The sequence below is a fragment of the Trichosurus vulpecula genome, chromosome 7 (assembly GCF_011100635.1).
Source record: "Trichosurus vulpecula isolate mTriVul1 chromosome 7, mTriVul1.pri, whole genome shotgun sequence".
In the NCBI taxonomy this organism is placed as follows: Eukaryota; Metazoa; Chordata; class Mammalia; order Diprotodontia; family Phalangeridae; genus Trichosurus; species Trichosurus vulpecula.
In genome coordinates this window covers 195159613-195184405 of record NC_050579.1, presented here as the reverse complement: position 1 = coordinate 195184405, position 24793 = coordinate 195159613, and the positions used below count along the sequence as shown (strand labels likewise).

Below are 24793 nucleotides of genomic sequence, written 5' to 3'. Positions count from 1 at the left end.
TCATGAACAAACAAAAGATAAAGAGGATAACAAAAACTTAAATAATTTTGATTCCATATAATAAAAAGTTTTTGGTGGAGACAAGATGGCGGCTGGAAAGCAGGCACTTGCCTAGGGCTCTCCCCCAGTACCCTCCAACACCAATAAAAAATGGCTCTGAACAAATTTTAGAACTGCAGAACCCACGAAATAGCAGAGGGAAGCAGGGCTCCAGCCCAGGACAGCCTGGATGGTCGCGGGGTAAGGTCTATCCCACACGGAACTGGGAGCTGAGAGCTGGGAGCAGAGTGGAGCTGAGCCCAGCGTGGGCTGCACCCAGACCAATGAGACCAGGAGCCAGGCAGAACAGGCCCTAGCGCCCTGAATCAGTGAGCTGTGGTAGTTACCAGAATTCTCAACCCACAAACACCAAAGACAACAGAGAAGGTTAGTGGGAAAAGCTGCTGGGAGAGAGTGAAAGGAGTTCGCGGTTTGGCCACCACCCAGGTGCAGCAGAGGTGGTGCAGCTACAGAACTATAGCTGCAGTTGCTTCTGGCCCCAGGCCCACCTGATGGGAGGAATTAAGTGGCAGATCAGAGCAGGAGTGCAGAGCCTGCTTAAGATGTGAGTCATGTCCAAGTTGGCGGTTCTTGCAGGAGGAGGAGTGCTGGTGTGGTAGAGTTTGCTGTGTAGAAATAGCTCTGAAAACAACAGCGTCCCCTCAAGCTTGGCACAAAGTACTCTCTACTCTACAAGCAGTCATACCCAGATGAAAAACTCAAGGGTCAAGTAGTTGGCTGGGAACATGGCCAGGCAGTGAAAAAGGACTCAGATTCAGACTCAGACTTTGGAATCTTTCCTTGGTGACAAAGAAGACCAAAACATACAGCCAGAAGAAGTCAATAAAAGTCGAAGAGCCTACATCAAAAACCTCCAAGAAAAACATGAACTGGTCTCAGGCCATGGAAGAGCTCAAAAAGGATTTGGAAAAGCAAGTTAGATAAGTAGAGGAAAAATTGGGAAGAGAAATGAATGATGCGAGAAAACCATGAAAAACAAGTCAATGACTTTCTAAAGGAGACCCAAAAAAATACTGAAAAATATACTGAAGAAAACAACACCTTAAAAAATAGACTAACTCAAATGGTAAAAGAGCTCCAAAAAGCCAATAAGGAGAAGAATGCCTTGAAAGGCAGAATTAGCCAAATGGAAAAGGAGGTCCAAAAGACCACTAAAGAAAATACTATCTTAAAAATGAGATTGGAGCAAGTGGAAGCTAGTGACTTTATGAGAAATCAAGGTATTATAAAACAGAACCAAAGGAATGAAAAAATGGAAGACAATGAGAACTATCTCATTGGGAAAAACCACTGACCTGGAAAATAGATCCAGGAGAGATAATTTAAAAATTATTGGACTACCTGAAGGCTGTGAACAGCAAAAGAGCCTAGACACCATCTTTCAAGAAATTATCAAGGAGAACTGCCCTGATATTCTAGAGCCAGGGGGTAAATAGAAATTGAAAGAATCCACCTATCGCCTCCTGAAAAAGATCCCAAAAAGAAATCTCCTAGGAATATTGTCGCCAAATTCTAGAGCTCCTAGATCAAGGAGAAAATACTACAAACAGCCAGAAAGAAACAATTTGAGTATGGTGGAAACGTAATCAGAATAACACAAGATCTAGCAGCTGCTACATTAAGGGATCGAAGGGCTTGGTATATGATATTCCGGAGGTCAATGGAGCTAGGATTAAAACCAAGAATCACCTACTCAGCAAAACTGAGTATCATGCTCCAAAGCAAAATAAGGATTTTCAATAAAATAGAGGAATTTCAAGCATTCTTTAATGAAAAGACCAGAACTGAATAGAAAATTTGACTTTCAAACACAAGAGTCAAGAGAAGCATGAAATGATAAACAAGAAAGAGATATCACAAGGGACTTACTAAAGTTGAACTGTTTTGTTTACATTCCTACATGGAAAGATGACGTGTATGATTCATGAGATCTCAGTATTAGGGTAGCTGAAGGGAATACACACACACACACACACACACACACACACACACACACACACACATACACACACATGCACGGGACAGGATGAGTTGACTATGAAGAGATGATAATCTAAAAAAATCAAATCAAATTAAGGGATGAGAGAGAATATATTGAGAGAGGGAAAAAGGGAGAGATAGAATGGGGTAAATTATTTTGCATGAAAGTGGCAAGAAAAAGCAGTTCTGTTGGGAGGGAAGAGAAGGCAGGTGAGGGGGAATGACTGAGTCTTGCTCTCATCAGATTTGACCTGAGGAGGGAATAACATACATACTCAGTTGGGTATCTTACCCCACAGGAAAGAAGGAGGAAGGAGATAAAAAGGGGGGGGATGATAGAAGGGAGGGCAGATGGGGGAGGTGGTAATGAAAAGGAAACACTTTTGAAAAGGGATAGGATCAAGGGAGAAAATTAGATAAAGGGGTATAGGATAGGAAGGAGCAAAATATAGTTAGTCTTTCCCAACATGAGTATTGTGGAAGGGTTTTGCATAATGATACACATGTGGCCTGTGGTGGGTGGGGAGGGAAGAAGGGAGAGAATTTGGAACTCAAAGTTTTAAAAGAAGATGTTCAAAGGAAAAGTTTTTGAATGCAACTAGGAAATAAGATATATAGGCAATGGGGCATAGAAATCTATCTTGCCCTACAAGAAAGTAAGGGAAAAGGGGATGGGGTGGAGTGGGGTGACAGAAGGGAGGTCTGACTAGGGAATGGGGCAATCGGAATATATGCCATCTTGGAGTGGAGGGGAGGGTAGAAGTGGAGAGAAAATTTGTAATTCAAACTCTTGTGAAAATTAATGCTGAAAACTAAAAATATTAAATAAATAAATGATTTGGGGGAAACAAAAGTTTTTGCACAAATAAAACCAAAACAGTCAAAGTTAGAAGAAAAGCTGGTCCTTGTGCAATTTTTTTGCAGCAAGCATCCATCACAAAAATCTCATCTCCAAGAAATTTATGAAACTGATTGCAAATGATAAAAGGATTTGCACAAGCAGTTCTCAAAGTTCTAAAAAGTATCAGTAGCCATAGAAAAATCACCAATAATTGCAGAAATGCAAGTAACAACAACAATGATGACATCTAGCATTTATTTAGTACTTTAAGGTTTGCAGAAACCTTTACACACATCTCATTTAATTCTTACAATAATCCTTGGAGGGAGGTATTATTATCCTCATTTTGCACATGAGGAAACTGAGGCAGACAGAGGTTAAGTGATTTGCCCCAAGTTGCACAGCTAGTGGGGCTGGATTTGTACTCAGATCTTCCTGACACCAGACCCAGTGTTCTATCCACTGTGCCACTTAACCACCTCCAAATTAAAGTGATTCTAAGGTCCCATTTCATATACATCAGATTTGGAAAAAAATCACTATTTAGGAGGGACTGTGGGAAAACAGGTACCACTGTTAGAGCTGTGAATTGGTCCAGCTATTTTGGAAAGCAATTTGGAACTGTGGCTCTTTGACCTGGTAATGTAGGCCTTTGCTCCAAAAAGATTAGAGAAAGAGGAAAATAACTCATACACACAAAGGTATTTATAGCTTCTCTTTGTTGTAGGTAGCAAAGAACTGGGAAATAGGGGGTGTACATTAATTGGGGCATGCCAAACCAAGTACTATGTGTAAGAAATGGTGGTTTCAGAGAAACCCAGAAGGAATAGTGTGAATTGTTGAAGAGTGAAATAAATACCCAATAAGAGGTCAAAGCATGTGAACAGGCACTTCTTAAATGAAGGAATCCAAGCTTTCAATAACCATTTTAAAAAACCTACAAATCACTAATAATTAGAGAAATGCAAATTAAGGCAACTGAAGTTATACCTCACACTGATCAGATTAGTGAAATTGACAAAAAAGAAAAATGATGAATGTTTTGGAGGTTTGGGGAAATGGGCACATTACTGGACTATTTATGGACATGTGAATTGGTTTAGCTATTCTGGAAGGCAATTTGGAATCACCCAGCTATACTACTACTAGACATGCACGCTAAAGAGATCAAAGAAACAAAAAATATCCATGTGTATAAAATATACTTTAGCACCACCTTGGTGGAAAAGAAAAACTGGAAACAGGGTACACATCATTTGAGAATGGCTGACCAAATTATGGTACAGGAATATGCTATGAAAAATGATGAAACATTATTTCAGAGAAACTGGGTTAGACTTGTACGAACAATTTATACAATAATAACATTTTAAAGACGAACAAATTTAAAATGCTTAAGATCTCCAATTAATGCAATGACCATCCATGATTCCAGCCAGAGTACTATTGAAGAATGTTACCTCCCTACTGAAAGGCAAATGATGGACTCATGGTACAGAATGAGATATACATTTCTGGAGGTGGCCAGTGTGGGGATTTATTTTGCTTCACTCTGCATGTTATGAGGTTTTTTGTTTTTCTTTCTTATCGTTTTTTACAGTGTGGCATGTGAGGGAAGAACAAAAACAATGCTTGTTAATTGAAAAAATCAGATTTAATTTTAAAAAGAATTTTTAAGAATGAAGTTAATAGAACCAGGAGAACAATTTATATAGGATCAACTTTATAAAGAAAACAACTTTGAAAGACTGATCAATGCAATGTCCAAATACAATTCAGGAGAATTGATGATAAAGCCTGTTGTTCCCCTCCTGACATGATAGCTTCAGCTACAAAATAAGACAGTTTGGGAAAGGACTAATGTGGGGATTTGATTTGCTTGAGTAGGTGTATTTATTAAAAAGATTTTTTTTTCTACTTTTAAAAAAATTTTGAGTGGGAGCAGAATTTGGGAAGGAGGATAGGAATAGAGTTGTCAAAAAAAATGGGAAGAAAAGGAGAGTCATTAAATCATTTCACACACACACACACACACACACACACACACACACACACACACACACACACACACACACACACACCAGAAAAGCAGGACAGCTTTAAAAGTTGAATTTACTAGACTACTTTTTTATAAAAGAAAGCTGTACATAATAGAGACAGTTTCCTGTATAATCTTCTTTTTCTAGTGTATAATATATGGAAATACTCATTTTTACTCTTGCTAAAATCAGAATGAAAAAGAAACAAAAACATTTTCATCACTTGGGAAGGGGAGTTGGAGATAGAAATGACAGCAAAAAAGAAAAGGAAAGGTCATTAAGCATTTTTCAAATAAGTAAAAGAGAAGGAAGACAATTTTGAAAGTTACATGTTGAATTTACTATATACTTTAAAAGAAAGCAAGCTGAAGGTAATAGAGATTTGCACTTTCATATACAATCTTCTGTCCTTTTTATATGAAAAATTTCATTTGGTGTTTAAGTTCAGAATTTTTAAAAACTTAAATTGCATTTCTTTTAATGATCTGGAATATTATATATATCAACTTTGAGAGTTTATAATTTTTCTTTGAAGATTCTTAATATCATTTGACCACTTATCTATTGGACAGTGGTTCTTAGTTATATATTTTTGTTTAATTCCCTGTATATTTTGAATTCAGAGTATCATAAGAGATCCTTAATCCAAAGATTTTTTTCTTATCTGTTTAGTCTTGCTTAGACTACTGCTCACATATCTCCATCAATTAAATTCCTTTTCTTTATTCAAGACTAATCTGTGTAGCCTTTCTGATTAACCCTAGTCTTACCCAGTAATCATTATTCCCTTCTCTGAATTCTTTCCAGCACTTTAAATACATTTGATCAACATTTTGATGTTTTATCGGTGATTTTATGCACTTTGTCTCCCTATCCAGTGTTTGAGTTTCTTAAGAGTAGAAACTCACATTTACATCAGAGGTGGCAAACATAGGGACCAGCTTAAAATGTGACTGGGAACTATTTAACAAAATCAATTAAAATACAATATAGATCATGTTAACTTGTATTTTTTTAGTCAATATGTGACTCATAAGGATTAGTTTTTATTTGAGTCTGATACCACTCTTCCACATTTTATATCTTTTACATCTCTGATACACTAATGCTTAAAATGAATTTTTGATGGCTTTCACTTTATTATTGATAATATACATTAAATTAGTTTTAAGTAGCTACACTATTATTTGTAGTACTTTGTGAAACAGTACATCAAAAGAATTTATTAAAGTGCCTACTTTGTGCCAGGCACTGTGATAAGTGGTATCTTGACATACACATTTTTCAAAACTTGAGTTATCTACAGAAATAAGTCAGCTTGTTATCTAATATGACTTGTGGACAGCAATGACATAGATGGGCCCAAATGATTTTTATACATGACTGGTTAGGGGATTTTTTGGTTTTTTTTGCATCCTTTCCCTGCTATCTATAGAACTATTAGCCATACTGCTACTGTTGCTTTAGTGGAATTTGGGATTAACCCACATCCAAAGATGGATACCATTCTCTGAGGTCTTGGTGATCACTTTCAGAACATTCCTTTAGTTGGACCTATCACACTACATCAATAAGCTCGGCTATAGCACATCTGAAACTGAAAGAAGGAAAGAGTAATTCTCCTGTGCTACACTTAAGCAAAGGCAAAGGATTTTTAATTGTTAACTGTATGCCAGTGTTTGTGAAGTGGTTGTTGGATGCTTATGAGAGAGTTACACATGAGATTTTCCAAAAATTACCTTTTTAATAAAATTTGTTACAAAATGAAATTATGAAAATGTATTGGTAGCATGTCTAAGTCTGGAGTTGAACAGTATTTATTGATACATTTTGTTTTGATTTAATGGTATTTTCCAATAAACCCAACTACAAAGTAGATTCCTTGAAAACAGTTAAGTAAAATCATCTAATAACATGATTGTGACTGATAGTACATTGGCCTATATTCATTGAGTGTATACTAAGGACTGGAGTGGATGTGGGGTGGGGAGAATGATTCAGGTGGCTTCTCTCCTCAAGGACCTTATAGTCTAGTTGGAAATATATCAATTTAAGAAAAAGACATGTTAACATGAAGTAACATATAAATGAGTTAAAACTGAAAATTAATGTAGTATGAGGTACTTAAGTGAAGTGATCAGACTATATAGTATACATGTTTCTGGAATATGCTTTTTATGTATTTTATTTCATAAATTCTGACCTTTTTAATAGAAATTTTAAAAACATAAATAGCTTGTTTTGATTAATTTCTTCTGGCTCTTACACTTGCCTCTATTCTCTACTTTTATTCTGAAATCAGATCTAGATCTCACCCCTAAGTAATTATTTTCCTGCTTTCTGATTATAAGCTAGAACTGACTGTAGAACTGTAGGTTGCCAGAAAAAAATGTATATAACCAAGTGTTTTGTGTGAATGCTTGAAGAAGGAGGGTGTAGTCTCATTCTTATTTTTCATTGCTTGTTAGGCAACTTCAAAAAAAGTAAGCAGCTTCTTCAAAAAGCTCTAGAATGTGGTGCAGTCCCACAAGAAATGTTAGAAATTGCCATACGGAATTTAAATCTACAGAAAAAACAATTACTTTCAGAAGAGGAAAAAAATAAATTTTCAGGTAAATCTCATAGTACATGTTCTTCCATTTGGTCTATGGTTGGCACTTGTAAGTAAGAGATTCTGGGTTTTTTTTTTTTTTTTTGTAGTATGATATATTGCTTGTTGCTTTGGGAAACTTCATAGTGTTTTTTTATAAGAACACCTTGCAAGCTGCATTTAAAAAGTAACTTTCAAACTCCAATCTAGAAAGAACAGTGAAACTCAGAATGGGATAATATGTCATTACAAAGTCAGGAAGACCCCTGTGTTCAGACACTTGCTGTGTGACTTGGGCAAGTCACTTAAGTGTGTTTTCTCAGTTTCCTTATCTTTAAAAATGAGCTGGAGAAGGAAATGGCAAACCCCTCCAGTATTTTTGCCAAGAAAACCCCAAATGGGGTCACAAAGAGTTAGACATAACTGAACAATAGCACACCATTGAGACTTAATGGAAGCCACTTTAACAAATAGGACAATTTTCTTGCTAGGTTTCTGATATATGTGGAGGAACTATTTGGAGCTAAAGACAAAACCGTAAATTATATTGAGTTACATACAGACAACCATGTGCATATATAAATTAAACTATTCTTTAAATTGTTTACAGCAGCTACCATTTTAAACACCCAAGAATCATTCCAAAACCCACTTGGAAATTTACAGAATAGAAATATTAATTGTGATTCTAGAAGACTATCTAATGTGGCCAGATTTTTATATGGGTAAGAAAATTGAGTTTTTGAAGATACTTGTCTACTTTGATAGTGTATAGAAATTGTACTTGAAAAATTACAATGTGTTTTCTGTTCTTTAGGGAGAACATACCTCCTCAGGGTTCAGAAATGAGTAGTAGAAATCCCTTGAAGCAGTTAAACAAATCAAAACCGGTGAGAGCTTGAAAATGTTTTGTGTGGCATGGTAGTGATGATTGTGAGGGGTTGGGCTTTGGATTGTATTTAATTTCATACTTAGTTACTTCAATCTTTCCAAAAAACATCCAGTCATGCCCATTTGGAAGGGTCCCAGTTAACCTTATAAATAGCCCAGGTGGAACTGTGGAGACAGATGGTCCAGTTGGGCAGAGTTTTACAAAAAGGTAAGACTTTTTTTGTAAAAATATTTTTTTTTTACTTTTAGGATGTTAAAATGATCTTTAAGTCTTGTAGACTAATTGTAATGATTAAAATTGTATTTACTATTAAAGTCCTATTTAAGCACTTATTAATTGTTTGCTATGGTGCTGCTACTAGGTACTGGAGATTCAAAGACCCACAGGTAAGTAAACACAAAATATATGCAAAATAAAAGTGGGGGTGGAATCTTTAATAATTGGGTTAAAGACAGACCTTATGAAAGCATTTATGAACCGAGCTTTGAAGTAAACAAAATTGAGCACCAAGAAATGGTACTTTGTTCTTTGAAAAGAGAGGTTTGACTAAATAGGTGGTTTGAAAGACACTTTTTAAGGGACTAAGAAGTAAGGGGGAGATAAAGTGGAGGCAGTGAGCATGGAAGGTTTTTCTAAGATTTTGATAATGTAAGGGAGGTAAAATAGAGGGTAATAGCTTGAGGTAATGGCAAGGTTAAGTGAAGCTTTTTATTTTTAGAATGGGGAGACCACTGCAAGTTTGTAGACATCAGGGAGGGAGCCATTAGATATGGAGAAATTGAAGATTAGAAAAAGAAAGAAAATGATTGACAGGTCAAACTCTTTGAGAGCACAGGGATGCTATCAAGGGCATAAGTGGCTTACAAGTAGGAGCAGAGAAAGATACATGTGAGAGTAACCCAAGGCTAGGGTTTGATGAAAATATGAGAGATGATAGGGCAAAATGAGGAGGGGATTTGAGACTAGAGGACAGTATAAAATTCAACTGGCTAACTCTAGAGGGTCAGGTTTGTGAGGGGAAGAACATGAATGATGGACTGGGAGAGGCGTGAGGGGTTACGGTGATGAGGTCAGGATGGGGTACAGGTTTAGGGGTAAGACAGATGGAGAAATAGAAGGATAGGAGTGAGAGGAACTTCAGAGTTCTGGAATATTGGAATGAGACCACTGGTGATGATGAGCTCAAGATTTATGACTACCCCTTTGTATGGCTAAGGTAGGCTTACTGTGTAGGTCATTGTGGCAGTTTGGGAAATTGATGAGTAGGAAGTTGTCTCTAAAAATTATCAGGGAGCAAAGAAATTGTGGAGACATTTTTTTTTAAAATCATGTTTCATGCGGATAGGGAGTCAGGAAGATCTGGGTTCAAATTCTCCCTCAGTCATTTGTTAGCTCTATGAGTGAACAATTCATTTGATTTCCGTAGGCCTCAGTTTCTTTATCTGTTAACAATGAAAGTGCCTTCCAGCTTTAAGGCTAGGACCCTACGATCATATGATCCTGATTCATTGTTGGAAGTATGGAAAAGACAATCTGTTTGTTCATATGAAACTTAGGAGTTCACATAAATATAGGGAATCCCAAAAGTCTTGGTGCATTTTCAAAAGCTTAAATAACTTTGGATCTCTCTCTCCCTCTTCCCCTCCCTCTCCCTCTCTCTACACACACACACACACACACACACACACACACACACACACACACACATATGTATACATGTATATGTATATATGTATACATATATGTGTGTATATATGTGTGTGTATGTATATATGTATATATACGTGTGTGTGTGTGTGTGTGTGTGTGTGTACGTGTGTATATGTATATAGGCAGTCCCCAGGATACAAACACCCACCTTTCAAATATTACTTTTGTATAAGTAGCAACTGTAACATGAATCTCTTGTCACTGCCACCTGCTTTGGTTAAAAACTATTCCTGTTAAGACCTCAGAAACCTCTCTAATATTAACTATAGATAGTCAATGTTAACAGTGATACATCTTGTTACATTGTGTATGTTATGGCTTTCTTTGGCAATTTATTATCCTGCTAAAATGTAGGGGGCGAGTAGTATCATCTTGCCTAAATTCTGTATCTTCAGTGCTTACAAAATATTTTGTACCCAGTAGGTGCTTAATATTTGTTTGGTAGCTGCCTTGAAGGAAATCCTTTTTCAGTACTAGAGTGGCAAAATGGGAAGTGATTTTCTTCTAGACCCTATGATGTTTGGTTCAAGGAAGTATATTTTTTTGTTTCCAGACTTAACTGTTTAGAACTCTGCATATTTTTCCATAGAAATTATCATATTACATAGTTTAGTTATATTATGCATGAACTGGGTGTCCGTGGGAAATATATAAATTCTTACAAACTTTTGGATAGTGTGTGTGGGGGGTGGAGGGGAGTACTTGTTAGTTATATGTGCTGGTTTTTACTGTATGCCTTATTAGTGAGAGGGGATGACATGTTAAAATGAAAATTTTGGTTTGGAAGATTAGTCTGGAAGAACCTTATTAGGAAAATGACTACATCTTGCCTAGCTATTGCAATCTGATCCTCAATTTAGAAGCAGGCTATTAATCCATATTTACTTAACAGTTTTTTAAGACAATATAAAATACCTGGGAGTATACCTGCTAAGACAAACCCAGGAACAACATAACATAGTTTAAAACACTTTTTCTACAAATAAAATCAGATTAAAATAATTGGAGAAATATTAATTGTTCATGAATGGTCAGAGCCAATATAATGAAAATGACAGCTCTGCCTAAATTAATCTACTTATTCAATGCCATCCCAATTAAGCTGCCAAAAATTATTATGTTGAGCTAGAAAAAACAACAAAATTCATTTGGAAAAATGAAAGGTTAAGAATATCAAAGGAATTAATGGGAAAAATGTAATGAAAAGAGGTCTAACAGTACCATATCTTAAATTGCATTATAAGGCATAAGGTATCTGGTACTGGCTAAGAAATAGAATGGTTGCTCCTTTAAAATGGAAAGAGCAGGTATACAATACACAGTAATCGATGACTATAATAACCTCATGTTTGAGGAATGCAAAGATGTAAGCTTTTGGGGTAGGAACTCACTATTGGATAAAAAATGCTGGGCGAAACTGGAAAGCAGTCTGGCAGAAACTAGGTATAGATCAGTATCTTACACCCTTTACCAAGATAAGCTCAGAATAGATTCGTGACCTAGACATATAAAGGTAGATATCATAAGTAAATCAGAAAAATGTGGAACATATTACCTATCAGATTTGTGGATAAGAGAAGAATTTATGAATAAACAAGAGATAGAGAACATTGTGGGAGATAAAACAGATAATTTTGATTACACTTAATTAAAAAGGTTTTGCACAAATAAAACCAACATAGCCAAGATTAGAAGGAAAGTAGAAAATTTGAGGAACAAATTTTTATAGCCAGTTTTTCACATAAAGGCCTCGTATCTCAAATTATAGAGGACTGAGTCAAATCTACTAGACTGTGAATCATTGTCTGGTTGACCAATGGTTGAAGAATATGAACTGGCAGTTTTTGGAAGAAGTCCAAGCTATGTATAGTTACATGAAAAAAATGCTCTAAATCGTTATTGATTAGAGAAATCCAAATTAAAACAACTTTGAGATATCCTCTCATATCTCTCAGGTTGGCTAACATGATGGAAAGAGAAAATGATATGCTGGAGGAGATGTGGAAAAATCAGAACACTAAAACTCTGTTGTTGGAATTGTGAACTGATCCAACCATTATGAAGTGCTTTTTGGAATTCTGTCCAAAGAGTAATAAGATTGTATGCCCTTTGACCCAACAGTTGTACCACTATTAAATCTGTTTTCCAAAGTGATCAGGGTAAAAGGAAAAGAATCTATATGTTCTAAAATATTTATAGTCGCTCTCTTTGTGATAGCAAAGAACTAGAAATTGAGGAGATGCCCATTAGTTGGGGAATGGCTGAATAAATTGTGGTATATGATTATAATGGAATACTACAGTATTGTAGAAATGATGAGCAGGTTGGTTTTAGAAAAACATGGAAATACTTGCATGAAATAATGCGGAGTGAAATGAGCAGAACCAAGAGAATGCTGAATACAGTAACAGCAATTTTGTTCAAAGAGTAACTGTGAATGACTTTGCTATTCTGAGTAAAATGATCATTCAAATCAACTTTGGAGGACTTATGAAGGAAAATACTATACACCTCCAGAGAAATAACTGATATAGAAGTGTGTATTGTATGGTTTTTTCTCTCTCTGTGCATACACACACACACACACACACGCACACACACACACATCTATATCTGTCCACATAAAATGTTGGCCTCTAATGTGGGATTGGAAGGGAAGGAAAGAAACAACTAGAAACTCAAATTGTAACCGACCCCTCTGCCCCCCAAAAAAGGAAATAAATAAATGAAAGAATTATTTAAGTAATATATCTAAAGCTGGAAGGAATTTTGGAGGCCATACTCTAGCCATCTCATTTTTCACATAAGAAAACAGTCCCAGAGAGGTTATTAAGTCATCTGCCCAAGATCATGTAGGCCAGTGGCAGAGATGGGATTTGAACCCCATTCCTCTGATTCCAGAATCACTGTTCTTTACCCTGAACCATACTGCTCTTATTGGGCATCTACTATTTTATGCACTTGTGGGTATGCTTAAGTGTAATACAGTTATGTGCTTGACGGAAATGAAAGGTATGTTTCTAACATGATTGTTAAAAGTTGTTTTCTTTCATGGATGACAGACAAACCCCTGGATCAGAATATCAAGATTTGATTGTGCCTAAACCAGAACCAAGTGAAGGTGGTTCATATGAGTTAAAAAATATAAAGGTATTTTAGATTTTTTGTCTTAATATAAAAAGTATGAAAATCATAAATAAAATGTTAATTTATTAGAGTCTTTCTGGTTATGATATTGCAAGTTAATTACTTCCCACATTCTGAAGTTTATTAAATGACATATTCTCCAATGGTCCCATGTGGTCCCAGCAACAGATCTTGGCCTCTTCTTGAAGAATCAGCTTTGTTAAGCAGAGGGACTCTTAACCAGCAGATGGGTAGTGAAATGCAGAGTAGTACTATCACCCAGGAAATAGGTGATTGGAGAAGATGGCATATTGCTTATGTATGGAAATCTGTCCACCATCCTGGCATTTATATGTTAAAAAGTCTTGAGGGTATTGGGTAAATCCTGTATGGATTATAAGAAGACATAACAAGAATCACATAGCATGAGAAGACTTGGATAAGTTCTGATCATGTAGGACAGAGAATCCACAGGAATCAGTTCACAGAACCACCAAAGTATTTGAATGAGTACAAAAAGAATATTTTGCTTAGGGATTTGAAACAGAAAAGAATAAGTATCTCTCTTGAATCCTTAATGTCCAAACCTTATTCTTTTCTAGCAATCCCTTTTTAGATGCCCTATCTGGAATGGCAATTTAAACAGATTGGGGGACAGGGAGAGAGTAAGAAAAATATTCTGCCCACTCTTAAATGGCATGTAGTATTTAAAGCCAAGGAAAATGTTCTTCCTAGTTAGTTTTGTAATTTTTATAGTTTTGTGTTTAATGACAGTCTTTGACCTTGTTAAGGACCTCTTTAATACTGGAAAATGTTAAGTGATGTTTTAGAAGCATACTATTTAGGATTACAATAACTTAGTGTCATATTCACAAAAATGTTCAAAGTTAATGTAATTATTTTAGGTGAGTAAAGTTACATTAATGCTAAAAAGAATACTTTGGAACTTGTGATCACAAGACCACATATACTTTCAAATTTCTACCTTTTCTATACCTAATATACTTCAGTCTCAGTAAAAATGGTTTATCCAATATCAGCCTTTCTATAGATACAATTACTAGTTAAATACAAGTTTATCTTTATTGAAATTTTAGAAGCAAGTGTGTTTTGGAGAGGGATATGGTGGGGTGGGTATACACACAAAAATGCTATGCATTTTTGTTGGTTGAATAAGATTTTTTTAAACATAAAAAAATTCTAAAGGGTATTATTAAAATCTATCCAGAGTTTACTTTAATTGGCATTTTGAAGGTTTTCAATCTTTTCATATAGACACTTGAAAATATCTACTCCATGGATTTTCAGTTATTAGGTGAGAAGAGTGCAGAGCTTACTCCTGATTCAACAGTAACGCTAAGAAATAAAACAGGATCTCGTCTTCCAACCAAAAAAGAAGGTAAGGGATCCAAAGTAGACAGTAAAGTATTTCAATTCATTGTTTTTTTCTTTTCAAAAACAAAAATATCTCAGAAATTTTTTTTTCTTGGCTAAAACAAGTAAATGAGGATTAGTTGAAATAACCAACAGAGGGAATAATTTTCATCTAGAGATATTTGTGTATTCCTTCACCACTCTGTCTTTCTTGTATCTTGGTGAACAGGCTTTTGTTGAGAATTGTGTAAGAATAGACAAAAAAAAAAGTATCGTGTAAGAATTTCCTAATAATTAGAACTTCCCAAAAGGAAGCTTGCAGGCTCTATATTATTGAAGTTTTCAGATAGACACTTGGATGACAACTGCTTGAAGATTTTATAATAGGGAATTTTTTTTTCAGGTACAGGTTGAAGTAGATAACCTCTAGAGTCACTTCCAACTGAAAAATTACTCTCTGAAGAATATCCTCAGAGAGAAGTACTATGAATTTTGTATGAAAGATTATTTAATTTGAAGGAAGGGAAGGGTGGAGAAGGTACTGCATTGATTCTTGATTGTAGTGCAGTTTGTTTAATGAATTGTCCTGTTGCGAGAGACACTGAAGCTGTCTATAAAATAGTTGACCAGTATTTTTTTCTCCAAGGAAACAAACCTGTCAATGTGGTTGAATTCTGTTCTTTATTTCCACTTGGTTTCTCCTACAATGTGTATAGTTTGCAAAATGAAAGAGTTAGCCCTAGGAGTAATTTTTCAGCTCAAGTTGCGGATTATACAAATTTTCCTAATAAAAGGCACCAAATGGGCAAGGGCATTTGACACCAAACAATAAAATATTTGGATGTAATTACTTTACCTAGTTTGTACTTAAGTGTTCCGGTCGAGTATAGTTTTGATATATCTAGTGGAGATACAGGGAGAAATTACTGATATTTTTATTGGTTTCCATAGCATCTTTATTTTAAAACCTGTTGTCTGACATAATAGGACTGAGAATGTTCATATATTGCCATTGTGTAGATTATCAGTATTTGAAGGTAGAATACAATAAAATAAAACTATACTCAAGATATTTTAATTTTTAGGAGCCAGTTAAGTATCTGGCAGTATCTCAGGGTTATGCTTATGAATATCAGTGATCATTGTTTTATACATATGGTAAAATAGTGCCTGACATATAATAAGAGCTTAATGTTTGTTGGTTGATTGAAGGCTGAAATGCCAAGTAACATTTTAAGCTGATAAAATATTGGATAATGGTTAATCACGGTTCTTATGCTTATTAGGACTTTTCTTTGTGGTATTATATAAACTTGCCTTAGGGAATTCTGTAGTTCCCAGGTCAAAATCAGCTAAAGGGAAATGAAAAATGAAGAATTTGTATTTTTTCACTAGTATGATGACTACATGTTTAAATTTTTAACAACTAATTGGAGGTATTCAAATCAGAAGTGATAATAAATAGAAAGTTCTCTTCAGTACTTGCTCTTTTACAAGATGGCCTGCCAAAGGCATAGTATGGATTTTTAGAGCAAAGACAAACCTCTGCACAAGATAGAAGTAATTTTGGTAACATCTTGTTAATGTTGAGATTTTATTATGGAGTTGTTTATATAAACATTGTATATTAATACAATTTTCAGAAAACAAAGTTCATTATCAAGAACCAAAAGTACCAGAAAATAACCAGATCCTTCGACAATCTAATTTCAGTAGTAGTAACAGAAAATCAGAGTCCTTAAACCAAAATCCTCTTGCATCTTCTAATCAGTGGCAGATTCCAGAGGCAAACCGTAATACCTTACCAGAGGTAACTTTCTAGTTTGTTGAACATAATTATCCATGTTAAGTAAAATAAATGTATAATTCTGAAAGATAGTCTTTATTTAGAATATCATTTCAAAAATGTCATAATATGCATTTGAGATTTCTTTTGTTGGTGTATCATACTTAATGGCATTCATAATTAAAAAGTAAAGGGTATTGGGTATATTGAACAGTTAGAATTTTTGCTCTATAATTAATGGTCTTATGTATTTGGGGAAATCTTTAAAAAATGTAAAGATAGTCAACATACCACTTTTGGCTAGAATATGGAAGTTTTTAGGAACAAATTATTGAGACTAAGAAGTGCCAATATCTTGTTATTGGGATACATATGGTCCTATATTACTGGGAAATGAAGTTGCATTTGACTCTTTTAGTTAAGAGTGAAAAATTAGGGGCAGCTAGGTGGCTTACTGGGATTGAGTACCTGGCCAAGAGTTAAGAAGATTCATCTTTCTGAGTTAAAAAAAATCCAGCCTCAGATACTAACTGTGTGCCCCTGGGCAAGTCACTTAATCCTGTTTGCCTTAGTTTCCTCATTTGTAAAATGAGCTAGAGAAGGAAATGGCAAACCACTGCAATATCTTTGCCAAGAAAACCCCAAATGGGGTCATGAAGAGTCAGATACAACTGAAAACAGCTGAACAGCAACAACAGATAATTAGCAGGACTTCAGAAACAGACCAAAATAGCTGTTAGAAGACTGTATAAGTATATACTATATACATATATGCGTGTGTGTGTATGTTTTGCTTCAGCATTCTTTTTTTGTTTTCTCTTTTCTATTTTGATTAGGTATAGAACTTAATAAGTAGGGTTGAATGTGAAAATCATTTTAAATTTCAACTTGTTTGTTTTTGGTTTAGCAAAAATGTTCCAGTTTTGAGCAACCTGGCTTAACTATTTCAAAACAGTCTTCACCTATAACAGCTCCTAAAAGAACTGATAACAAATTTGTGTGTAACACACCCAGCAGTAGCAGAACACTAGACTACATGGCCTGGTAAAGTCTTTTCCTTTTATATTTATCTTTTTAGTGAGTTTTCATCTCAGTTTGTTTTTTAAAATCTGTCTCCAAAATGTAGAAGGGTATAAAGCCTTTTTCTTTATGATAATTATATATGGCTGGATGCTTTTTTTTTTTTAGGTACTAATGGAAGCAAGGATGGGGCTGACCAATGACTAATGAATTTAATAAGCTATTTTTGATTGATCTGTAATAGCTTTGGACAACCACATTAATACTTTTGATGCTTTCTTTAAGCTTTTTAAATTTTTTCTTCAAAACAATCACATATTATTTTTCATTCCCCCGAAAGCAAGCCAAGCCAAGAACTCAAAATCAGAAGGCAAAAAATTAGTAATTTCAAAGGATAGGACAATTGAGAAATGGAAAAGAGGAACAAGTACTATGTACAGGTGGTTCAATTTGAATATTTTCTGAGTGTTCAACACTGTGCCAAATACACAGAAAAGTACCTGACATTCTTGCTTTCAGGTTGCTTATAATTAAAACAGATAAAGTGAGGTTCTCCATAATGACTCATGTAATAATGACAATCCAAGTGGGGAAAGATAACCTGAACATGGGTAAATAAGGGGCGTATAGTGGATAGAGTTCTAGACCTGTGGCCTCTTTTTATGAGATTTTTTTTATAAATGGGATTTGTTCCGTGAAGTTTGGATTCAGTCAAAGGGCCACACTTGATGACCTAGAGGGTCACATGTGGCCTTGAGGCCTCAGGTTCCCCACCCCGGTCTAGTGGTTCCAAAGGGAAAAGAGTGCTGCCTCTACCATAACCTTGTTCCTCCCTTTGGAGACGGTTTTTGTCCTTTTTCCACCTTTACTGTACTTTCCCCATCCCTTGCCACTCCCTTTCCTGTTTTCTTCTCCTTTTGTACTTTCATAAATATGCAAACTTCTGTAAGGATTATAAATTCTTTGGGTTCCACGTGCATGTTCATTTTTCTTGTAATAAACCTGGTTTTCATGTAAGTCTCATGACATTATGATTGCCTGTTTGACAATAGTTCAGTATTTTACAAATTGGATAAGATATCAGTAGCATATTTGTTTTGCCATCAAGGACAAATAGTTCGGGACTATAGCATATATTTAACCAAGTAAATACTTTCTTCAAATAATCAACAAAATAATAAAAGTTCATTCAGATGCTATTAATATTATAAATTGACATTCATTGTTTGGAATTATACTTTTCTAGTACAGGAAAAGTAAAAACCACGTATAAAACCTTATTTTCTTGTATAGGGAAACTAAAAACCAGATGTAAATAGTTAATATTTTTTAACAATACAATTATTTATGTCTTAGTTTTAGAACTCCAGTTGTGAAGAGTGACTTTCCTCCAGGACATCAATTTTCTACTCCTTACAGCCAACCTTCCTACTTACAGCAGCAACAACAAACACCAGTTACTCCGTTTCAAAGCCTGCAGGTATAATGAATTTAATTTGTGAGATTATATTTGCAAAGCACTTAACACAGTGCCTGATGCTGTATAAATGCGTATTCTCTTCCCTCCCTCCCTCTTTCACGTGTGATAATAAATATATTTTACATCTTTTTTTCCATAGAATCTCAGAGTAGGAAGAAAATGTAGACCTCATCTAGACTAACCTTCCCAACATATGAATCACTTCTGCAGGTTCTTGATAGTAATCTAATCATAATTTGAATACTTCTAGAAATGAAGCAATCATTACTTTTATCTATTCTGGTTTTGGATTATACCGACTTATGATCTCCATGTGCCCACATTTTAAAAACATAATTGGTCTTATTGACTCTAGTTTTCCCTTCTTATTTTGATCTATTTTTAAAACTTAATTAGCTAGTTAAAACAAACTAGTTATATATTGTCATGTGAATTCTAGTGGATAGAAAGCTGGAATTGGGGTCAGGAAGACCTGGGTTCCAGTCCAGTCCCTGACATATACTGGTTATGTGATCCCGTACAAGTCATCTAATCTTTCAGTGTCTCCTGCAACTTATTAAAATTATACATTTCTTAGCAGGTGCCTGATTTCATTGGTAGAATTTTCTTCTCTGGGAGTTCCCCCACATCAGTGAAATGACAGCTCTGATTTAAAAACAAATATCTTTGTTAACCTATCAATTTATAGCTTAGATTTTTTTTATCTGATGATTTAAAGACCTATAAGTTTTAGAGCTAGAAAAGATTTTGGAGATATTTGGGTTTGATTCCTTATTTTGTTTGCCTCTTTGAAGCATAGAGAGCTGTTTTAAAAAGGTTTTAGTCAAGAAAGTCATTGTATTTACAAAACATAATATTCTGCAGTAAAATAGACAGTTTCCATTTTATTGAGTGAATACAGATTATTAGAAGCTATATTTACGCCTTTAATTTCCCATTTCAGATTTCAGGATCATTTTCTTCAAATGAATACATTTCACTTAAGGGAAGAATTTATTCCATATTAAAGCAGATAGGAAGTGGAGGTTCAAGTAAGGTAAGTAATAAGTTTTATGTGTTAATTAAATTAAGTCATATTTAGTAAGCACCTATTATGCACAACATATTGTAGTTGACACCTTCTCTTCCAACAAGATATGATCACTTCCCTGAAGGCATTCACAATTGATTTGACGAGTCAAGATAGAAATTTTAAATGTTAAAATAATGCAAGGTGTAAGTAGTAACTTGATAAAAATAGATGGGGTATAACAATTCTGACTAAAATTAGTTGCCAAATAGATGATATAGTAAATAACTGCTAGAGGATTGAAAAGCAAAGAACAAAGTTCAAAAGAAGGTACATTTCAATTTTTTGGCTTTATATCGTATTTAGTTTATGATACTGCATATGGCTGGGAGGCTGTGTGAGGCAGTAGAAGGAGCACTGGGTTTGGAATCCAAGGATCTGGATCCCAGTTTATCACTTTCTTCTCCCCTCTACCTCCATCCCCCCACTTCCTTTCTCCTGCCTTCAAATCTTTTCTTCAGGGCTCAGAAGCCTTTCTTCATCCTCACAATTATTAACGTTACCTCCTTTTCTCTCCTTGGTTTTCCTTGTACTGTGCTTGTGTGCATGTATCTCTGTGTACTATAAGCTCCTCGAATGTAGAGAATTTTCTTTTCCGTCTTTGTGTGCAAGAGGACTGTGCTAGGCACTGGGGGTACAAAGACCAAAGGCCTTTCTTGGTTTTTTATACTGCCTGTGCCTTTGCTATGAGATCACCCTCCTTCTACTCTGTTTATCTTGTGTATTACATAGTTTTTGGCATGTTGTCTCATCCGTTGGAATGATGGATCAAGGGCGAGGGGCTGTTAATGCCTTTCTTTGTGTCTCTAGCACTTAGCGCAGAGTCTGGCACATAATAAACACTTGACTGGCTGCTCTCAAGGAGCTTAGATTCTATTTGAGGGAGATGAACATGTACATATGTAAATATATAGAGAATAAACACAATATAAGTGTAAAATAGTTAAATATAGGGAAGTTAGACAACTGGTTAGCATAGTGTTGGCCTTGGAAGCAGGAAGAACCTGAGTTCAAACCCTTCCTCAGGCACTTAATAGCTTCATGACTCTGGGTGAGTCACTTAACCTCTCAGCCTCAGTCTCCTGTCTGTGAAATGGAAATAATGGTATAGCTTATCTCACAGAGTTGTTATGAGAAGTAAATGAGATACCGTAGGTGAAGCGCTATATCTGTCGTAGCTTTCGTTATTATGAAGAGATGAGGGAAGTCTTTGTGGGGACAGTAGTACCGGAGCTGCCTCTTGAAGAAAGTAATGTTGTGCTGAAAAAAACAAGCGAGACCCGGATATAAATTTAGATGTGGATTTATTGCAGCGTGCGGCTTCGGAGTAATTACTCAAATCGAACAGCCCGATTTGGGGAAGAGAAAGAGTATTTAAAGGGAAAGAATGCAATTAGATTTCCGTGGAGATGGGGACACAAACAGAGCGGTGAGCTGGGGCGAGGTGGAGAAACTGGAGGGGTGAGGTAGGGCATTACAGTGAGGGATTCTGGGAGGCAGAGATGAGGAAAAAAATAGCATTCCTGGTATGGGTGAAGGCAGAAGATGGCGTGCATGTGTGACAAATAGCAAGAAAGACAGTTTAGCTGTATGAGTTCAGGAAATGTATATTGAGGCTAAGTTATGAAAGGCTTTCAGAGTTGAATAGAGTTGTTTATGTTTTATCCTAGAAACAGTAGGGAGCCACCAGAGTTTATTAAGTAGCAGCATGATATGGTCAGATCTGTACTTAAAGAGAATGGAGGAAAGGAGGGGAAAATACTCATTTGTACAGAACTTACCTATGGACAAGATACTGTCTAAGTGCTTACTTTTTTTTTAAAATATCTCAGTTGACTCTCACAACAACGCTGCAGCACAGGTGCTATTGTAATCCTCATATTGCAGTTGAGTAAACTGAAGCAAACAAGTTAAATGACTTGCCCAGGGTCACACAACTAGTATCTGAGGCCAGATTTAAACTCAGATCTTCCTGACTCTAGGCTCAGCACTTTATTCACTGTGCTACCAGCTGACTCTAAGAAAATATCACTTTATGGAGGATAGATTAGAGTGGAGAGAGACCAATTAGGAGTTTGTCTTGGTAGTCTGGTGAGAGTTGATAAGGGCCTGAACTAAGGAGTTAATGGTGAGAAGAGAAAAGAAATTGGATTGTTTCGGGGTTAGGGGTTGAAGAATGTTTTATTGACTTTTAAAGGGCCATGGGAAAAATGAATAGGGTATGCTGGACTTGGAATTAGGATGACTTGGGTTCAAATAACATCTCGGACGCTAAATGTGTGATTCTGGGAAAATCGCCAAACCTCTCTGGGGCTCATTCTTCTCTGTAAAATGAGAAAATTGGATTTGTTGATCTCTGGGGTCCCTTCTAGCTCTGAAGTCTATGATCCTATGACCCTTTGCAATTATTTTTTTAGATGATTGGAACTTCCCAGGGCAGTTCCAACTTTAAAACCAGTTTAAAATGATTTAAAATCATGACCTCGGTTCCAGTTTGTGAGTTGTGTGACTGTAGATAAGTCATATAACCTCTTTGACCTTAGTTTCTTCAGCTTTTAAATGGAGATTGTCATAGGTGAAATTTAACAGGAAGGTAAACTGAGGCAATTCTCTGCGCAACATTATGTAACATAACAGGGGAATGCTGCTTGCCAATAAATGTGTCAGTGGCTTGCTTTCATTTATGACATAGACCCCAAACAAAAGGACAAGTTCCTCTTATATAGGTTTGGAGAAGTACAGAACAAAGAACAAAACAGAGTAGATGACATGGGATTGAGGGCAACATGATTGGTTATAGAGCTGAGGTGCAGGAAACACACGATTGATCGGAGGTTTGGTAATGGTCATGGGGGCTAGCCTTTTCCTTCCCTCCTGAGAGTCCAGGTGCAAGAAAATAAACCAGACATCCTTGAAGGAGGGTTTGGTGTTGTGAAGATGGTAGACCCAACTCCCTTGAATTCACACATCCCCAAAAGTCAGTTAAATTCCTTGAGGCAAGAATAGATCAGTGATTAGGAGAGCTGGATTTTTAAACTTCATCCATTACAGGCCAGCTGAATCTCTGAACCAGGTTCAGAGACAAAGAGCCATGACTTAAGCAATTATAGGACAAAAGCTGTTAGAGGACAAAATCAATTACTTGTAAATAGGATCGATAAGAAAATGCTATAGAATTGATATTGATCATTTCAAGACAAAAACCTGTCCTGCTCTGCTTCCTTTAAGACTCAGTGAGATTTTTGTGTGTGTGTGTAATATTAGTATTACAAAGTAGTATAATGGCAATTTTTAATAAATTATCTTAACAGGATCATGATAAATTCTTGTTTGCCATTTTAAACCCTTCACAACTTAGTTCCAACCTACTTTTCTAGCCTTATTATACATGACTCCCTTGGATGTCCTGTACAGTCCAGCCAAATTTGTCTTCTTGCTGTTCCCCATGAATAACACTATTTGTCATATCCCTGACTTTTTTCAGGCTGTCCTTTATGCACTCTCTCCACCTCTACCTCTTAAGAGTCCCTAGTTCATTCCAATACACAGCCTAAGTGCTACTTTTTTTGGTATTCCTACTCCTTTTTGGTCTTAATGACATTATAGAATTTGACGATATCAACCTTCAAATGCCTCCTTATTATATAAAGAATAAAGTCCAAATTCTATAATTTAATGCTTGGAGATCTCTAGTCTATCTCTAACCTATTTTTCTAGTCCTATTTGTTATTACGGTGCCATGTGCGTCAGCCAGACCAGCTTCCTATTTCTTGAAGATCTCATTTTTTCATCTTTATCCCTTTGTTCATGAAGTCATCAATGCCTTTTCCATCTGCCTACCAGCTGGTGAATGATCTCTGCATTAACATGATAATTAGTGCACAGAATTAGTGTATAGAGTATAATTAATGTATAGAGACTATTAGAAAACAGTTGCAGTACATGGAGAAGATAAGATTTCCTGAAGCTGGGTGGTAGCATTGAGCAAGGGGGAGGGGGCATGAAAGAGAGATTTTGGAGATAAAATCAAAATGATTAGTAGTTTAAAAGAAAAGAAGTCAAAGATTCCTATGAAATTTTGAGCCAGGAACAGCAGAGCTTTTTATCAGAAATAGGCAAGTCAGGAGGAGGACCAGGTTTTGGAAGAAAGATATAGTCCTGTTTGGTGATATTGAGTTTGAAGTGCTAACTTTCTAGGTGGAGATATGGACCTGAAGTTCAGGAGAGATGTTAGGGTTAAAGATTTAGATAATGAGAGTCATCTGTATAGAGGAGGTAGTTGCAACATTGGATGAAGAGAAGAATATAGAAAGAAGGGTGCCAAAGTCAGAACCTTAAGAAGTTAGAATGGTAGGAGAAGATGCAGGGAAACATGTCATCCTAAAAGCTAAGGAAGCACAGACAATCAAGGAGTGCTACACCATGCTATTGAGAGGTCGTGGAAAGTAAGAACTGAGGAAAGGGATTGAATTTGGTGATGAAAAGGTCACTGGTGAAATTTGAGAAAGAGTTTCATTAGAATGGAGTAGACAAAAGAGGCAGTGAACGTGGACTACTACTTCTTAGCAATTTGGTGGTGAGATTGAGGGATGGGAAGGCAGGATTAATGGAGGGCTTCATTGCCGATATTGTTGTTTTTAAGATAGGGGCCACCTAAGCAAGTTGATAGATTGGAGAGAGGTGGAAGACATGGGAAAAAGAAGGCAGTTGGGGGAAAGGGCTATTAGGAGCAAGGAGAGATTAAATAGATGGGTGGAAAGCTTAGCCTTGACAAAGAAGGTCCAGTTTTCTCTCTCATCAGGGAATTAGAAGGAGAGAGGTGGAAG

At 35.9% G+C, this 24793-nt stretch overlaps 1 protein-coding gene across 3 annotated transcripts in view; it reads left to right on the top strand.

The window, feature by feature from the left end:
* The window catches only part of TTK (TTK protein kinase), a 52714-nt gene that overhangs the window by 15099 nt on the left and 12822 nt on the right, over window positions 1–24793 (top strand). The window contains exons 5-14 of one of the 3 annotated variants that reach the window (XM_036767442.1): window positions 7389–7532; window positions 8124–8235; window positions 8328–8400; window positions 8515–8609; window positions 13175–13262; window positions 14514–14637; window positions 16256–16422; window positions 17306–17442; window positions 18775–18898; window positions 19842–19934. In XM_036767442.1, the coding sequence (XP_036623337.1) occupies window positions 7389–7532; window positions 8124–8235; window positions 8328–8400; window positions 8515–8609; window positions 13175–13262; window positions 14514–14637; window positions 16256–16422; window positions 17306–17442; window positions 18775–18898; window positions 19842–19934 (1157 nt within the window). Of the gene's footprint in view, window positions 1–7388; window positions 7533–8120; window positions 8236–8327; window positions 8401–8514; window positions 8610–13174; window positions 13263–14513; window positions 14638–16255; window positions 16423–17305; window positions 17443–18774; window positions 18899–19841; window positions 19935–24793 lie in introns of all 3 variants that reach the window. The other 2 variants (XM_036767443.1, XM_036767440.1) reach the window with 2 other exon arrangements.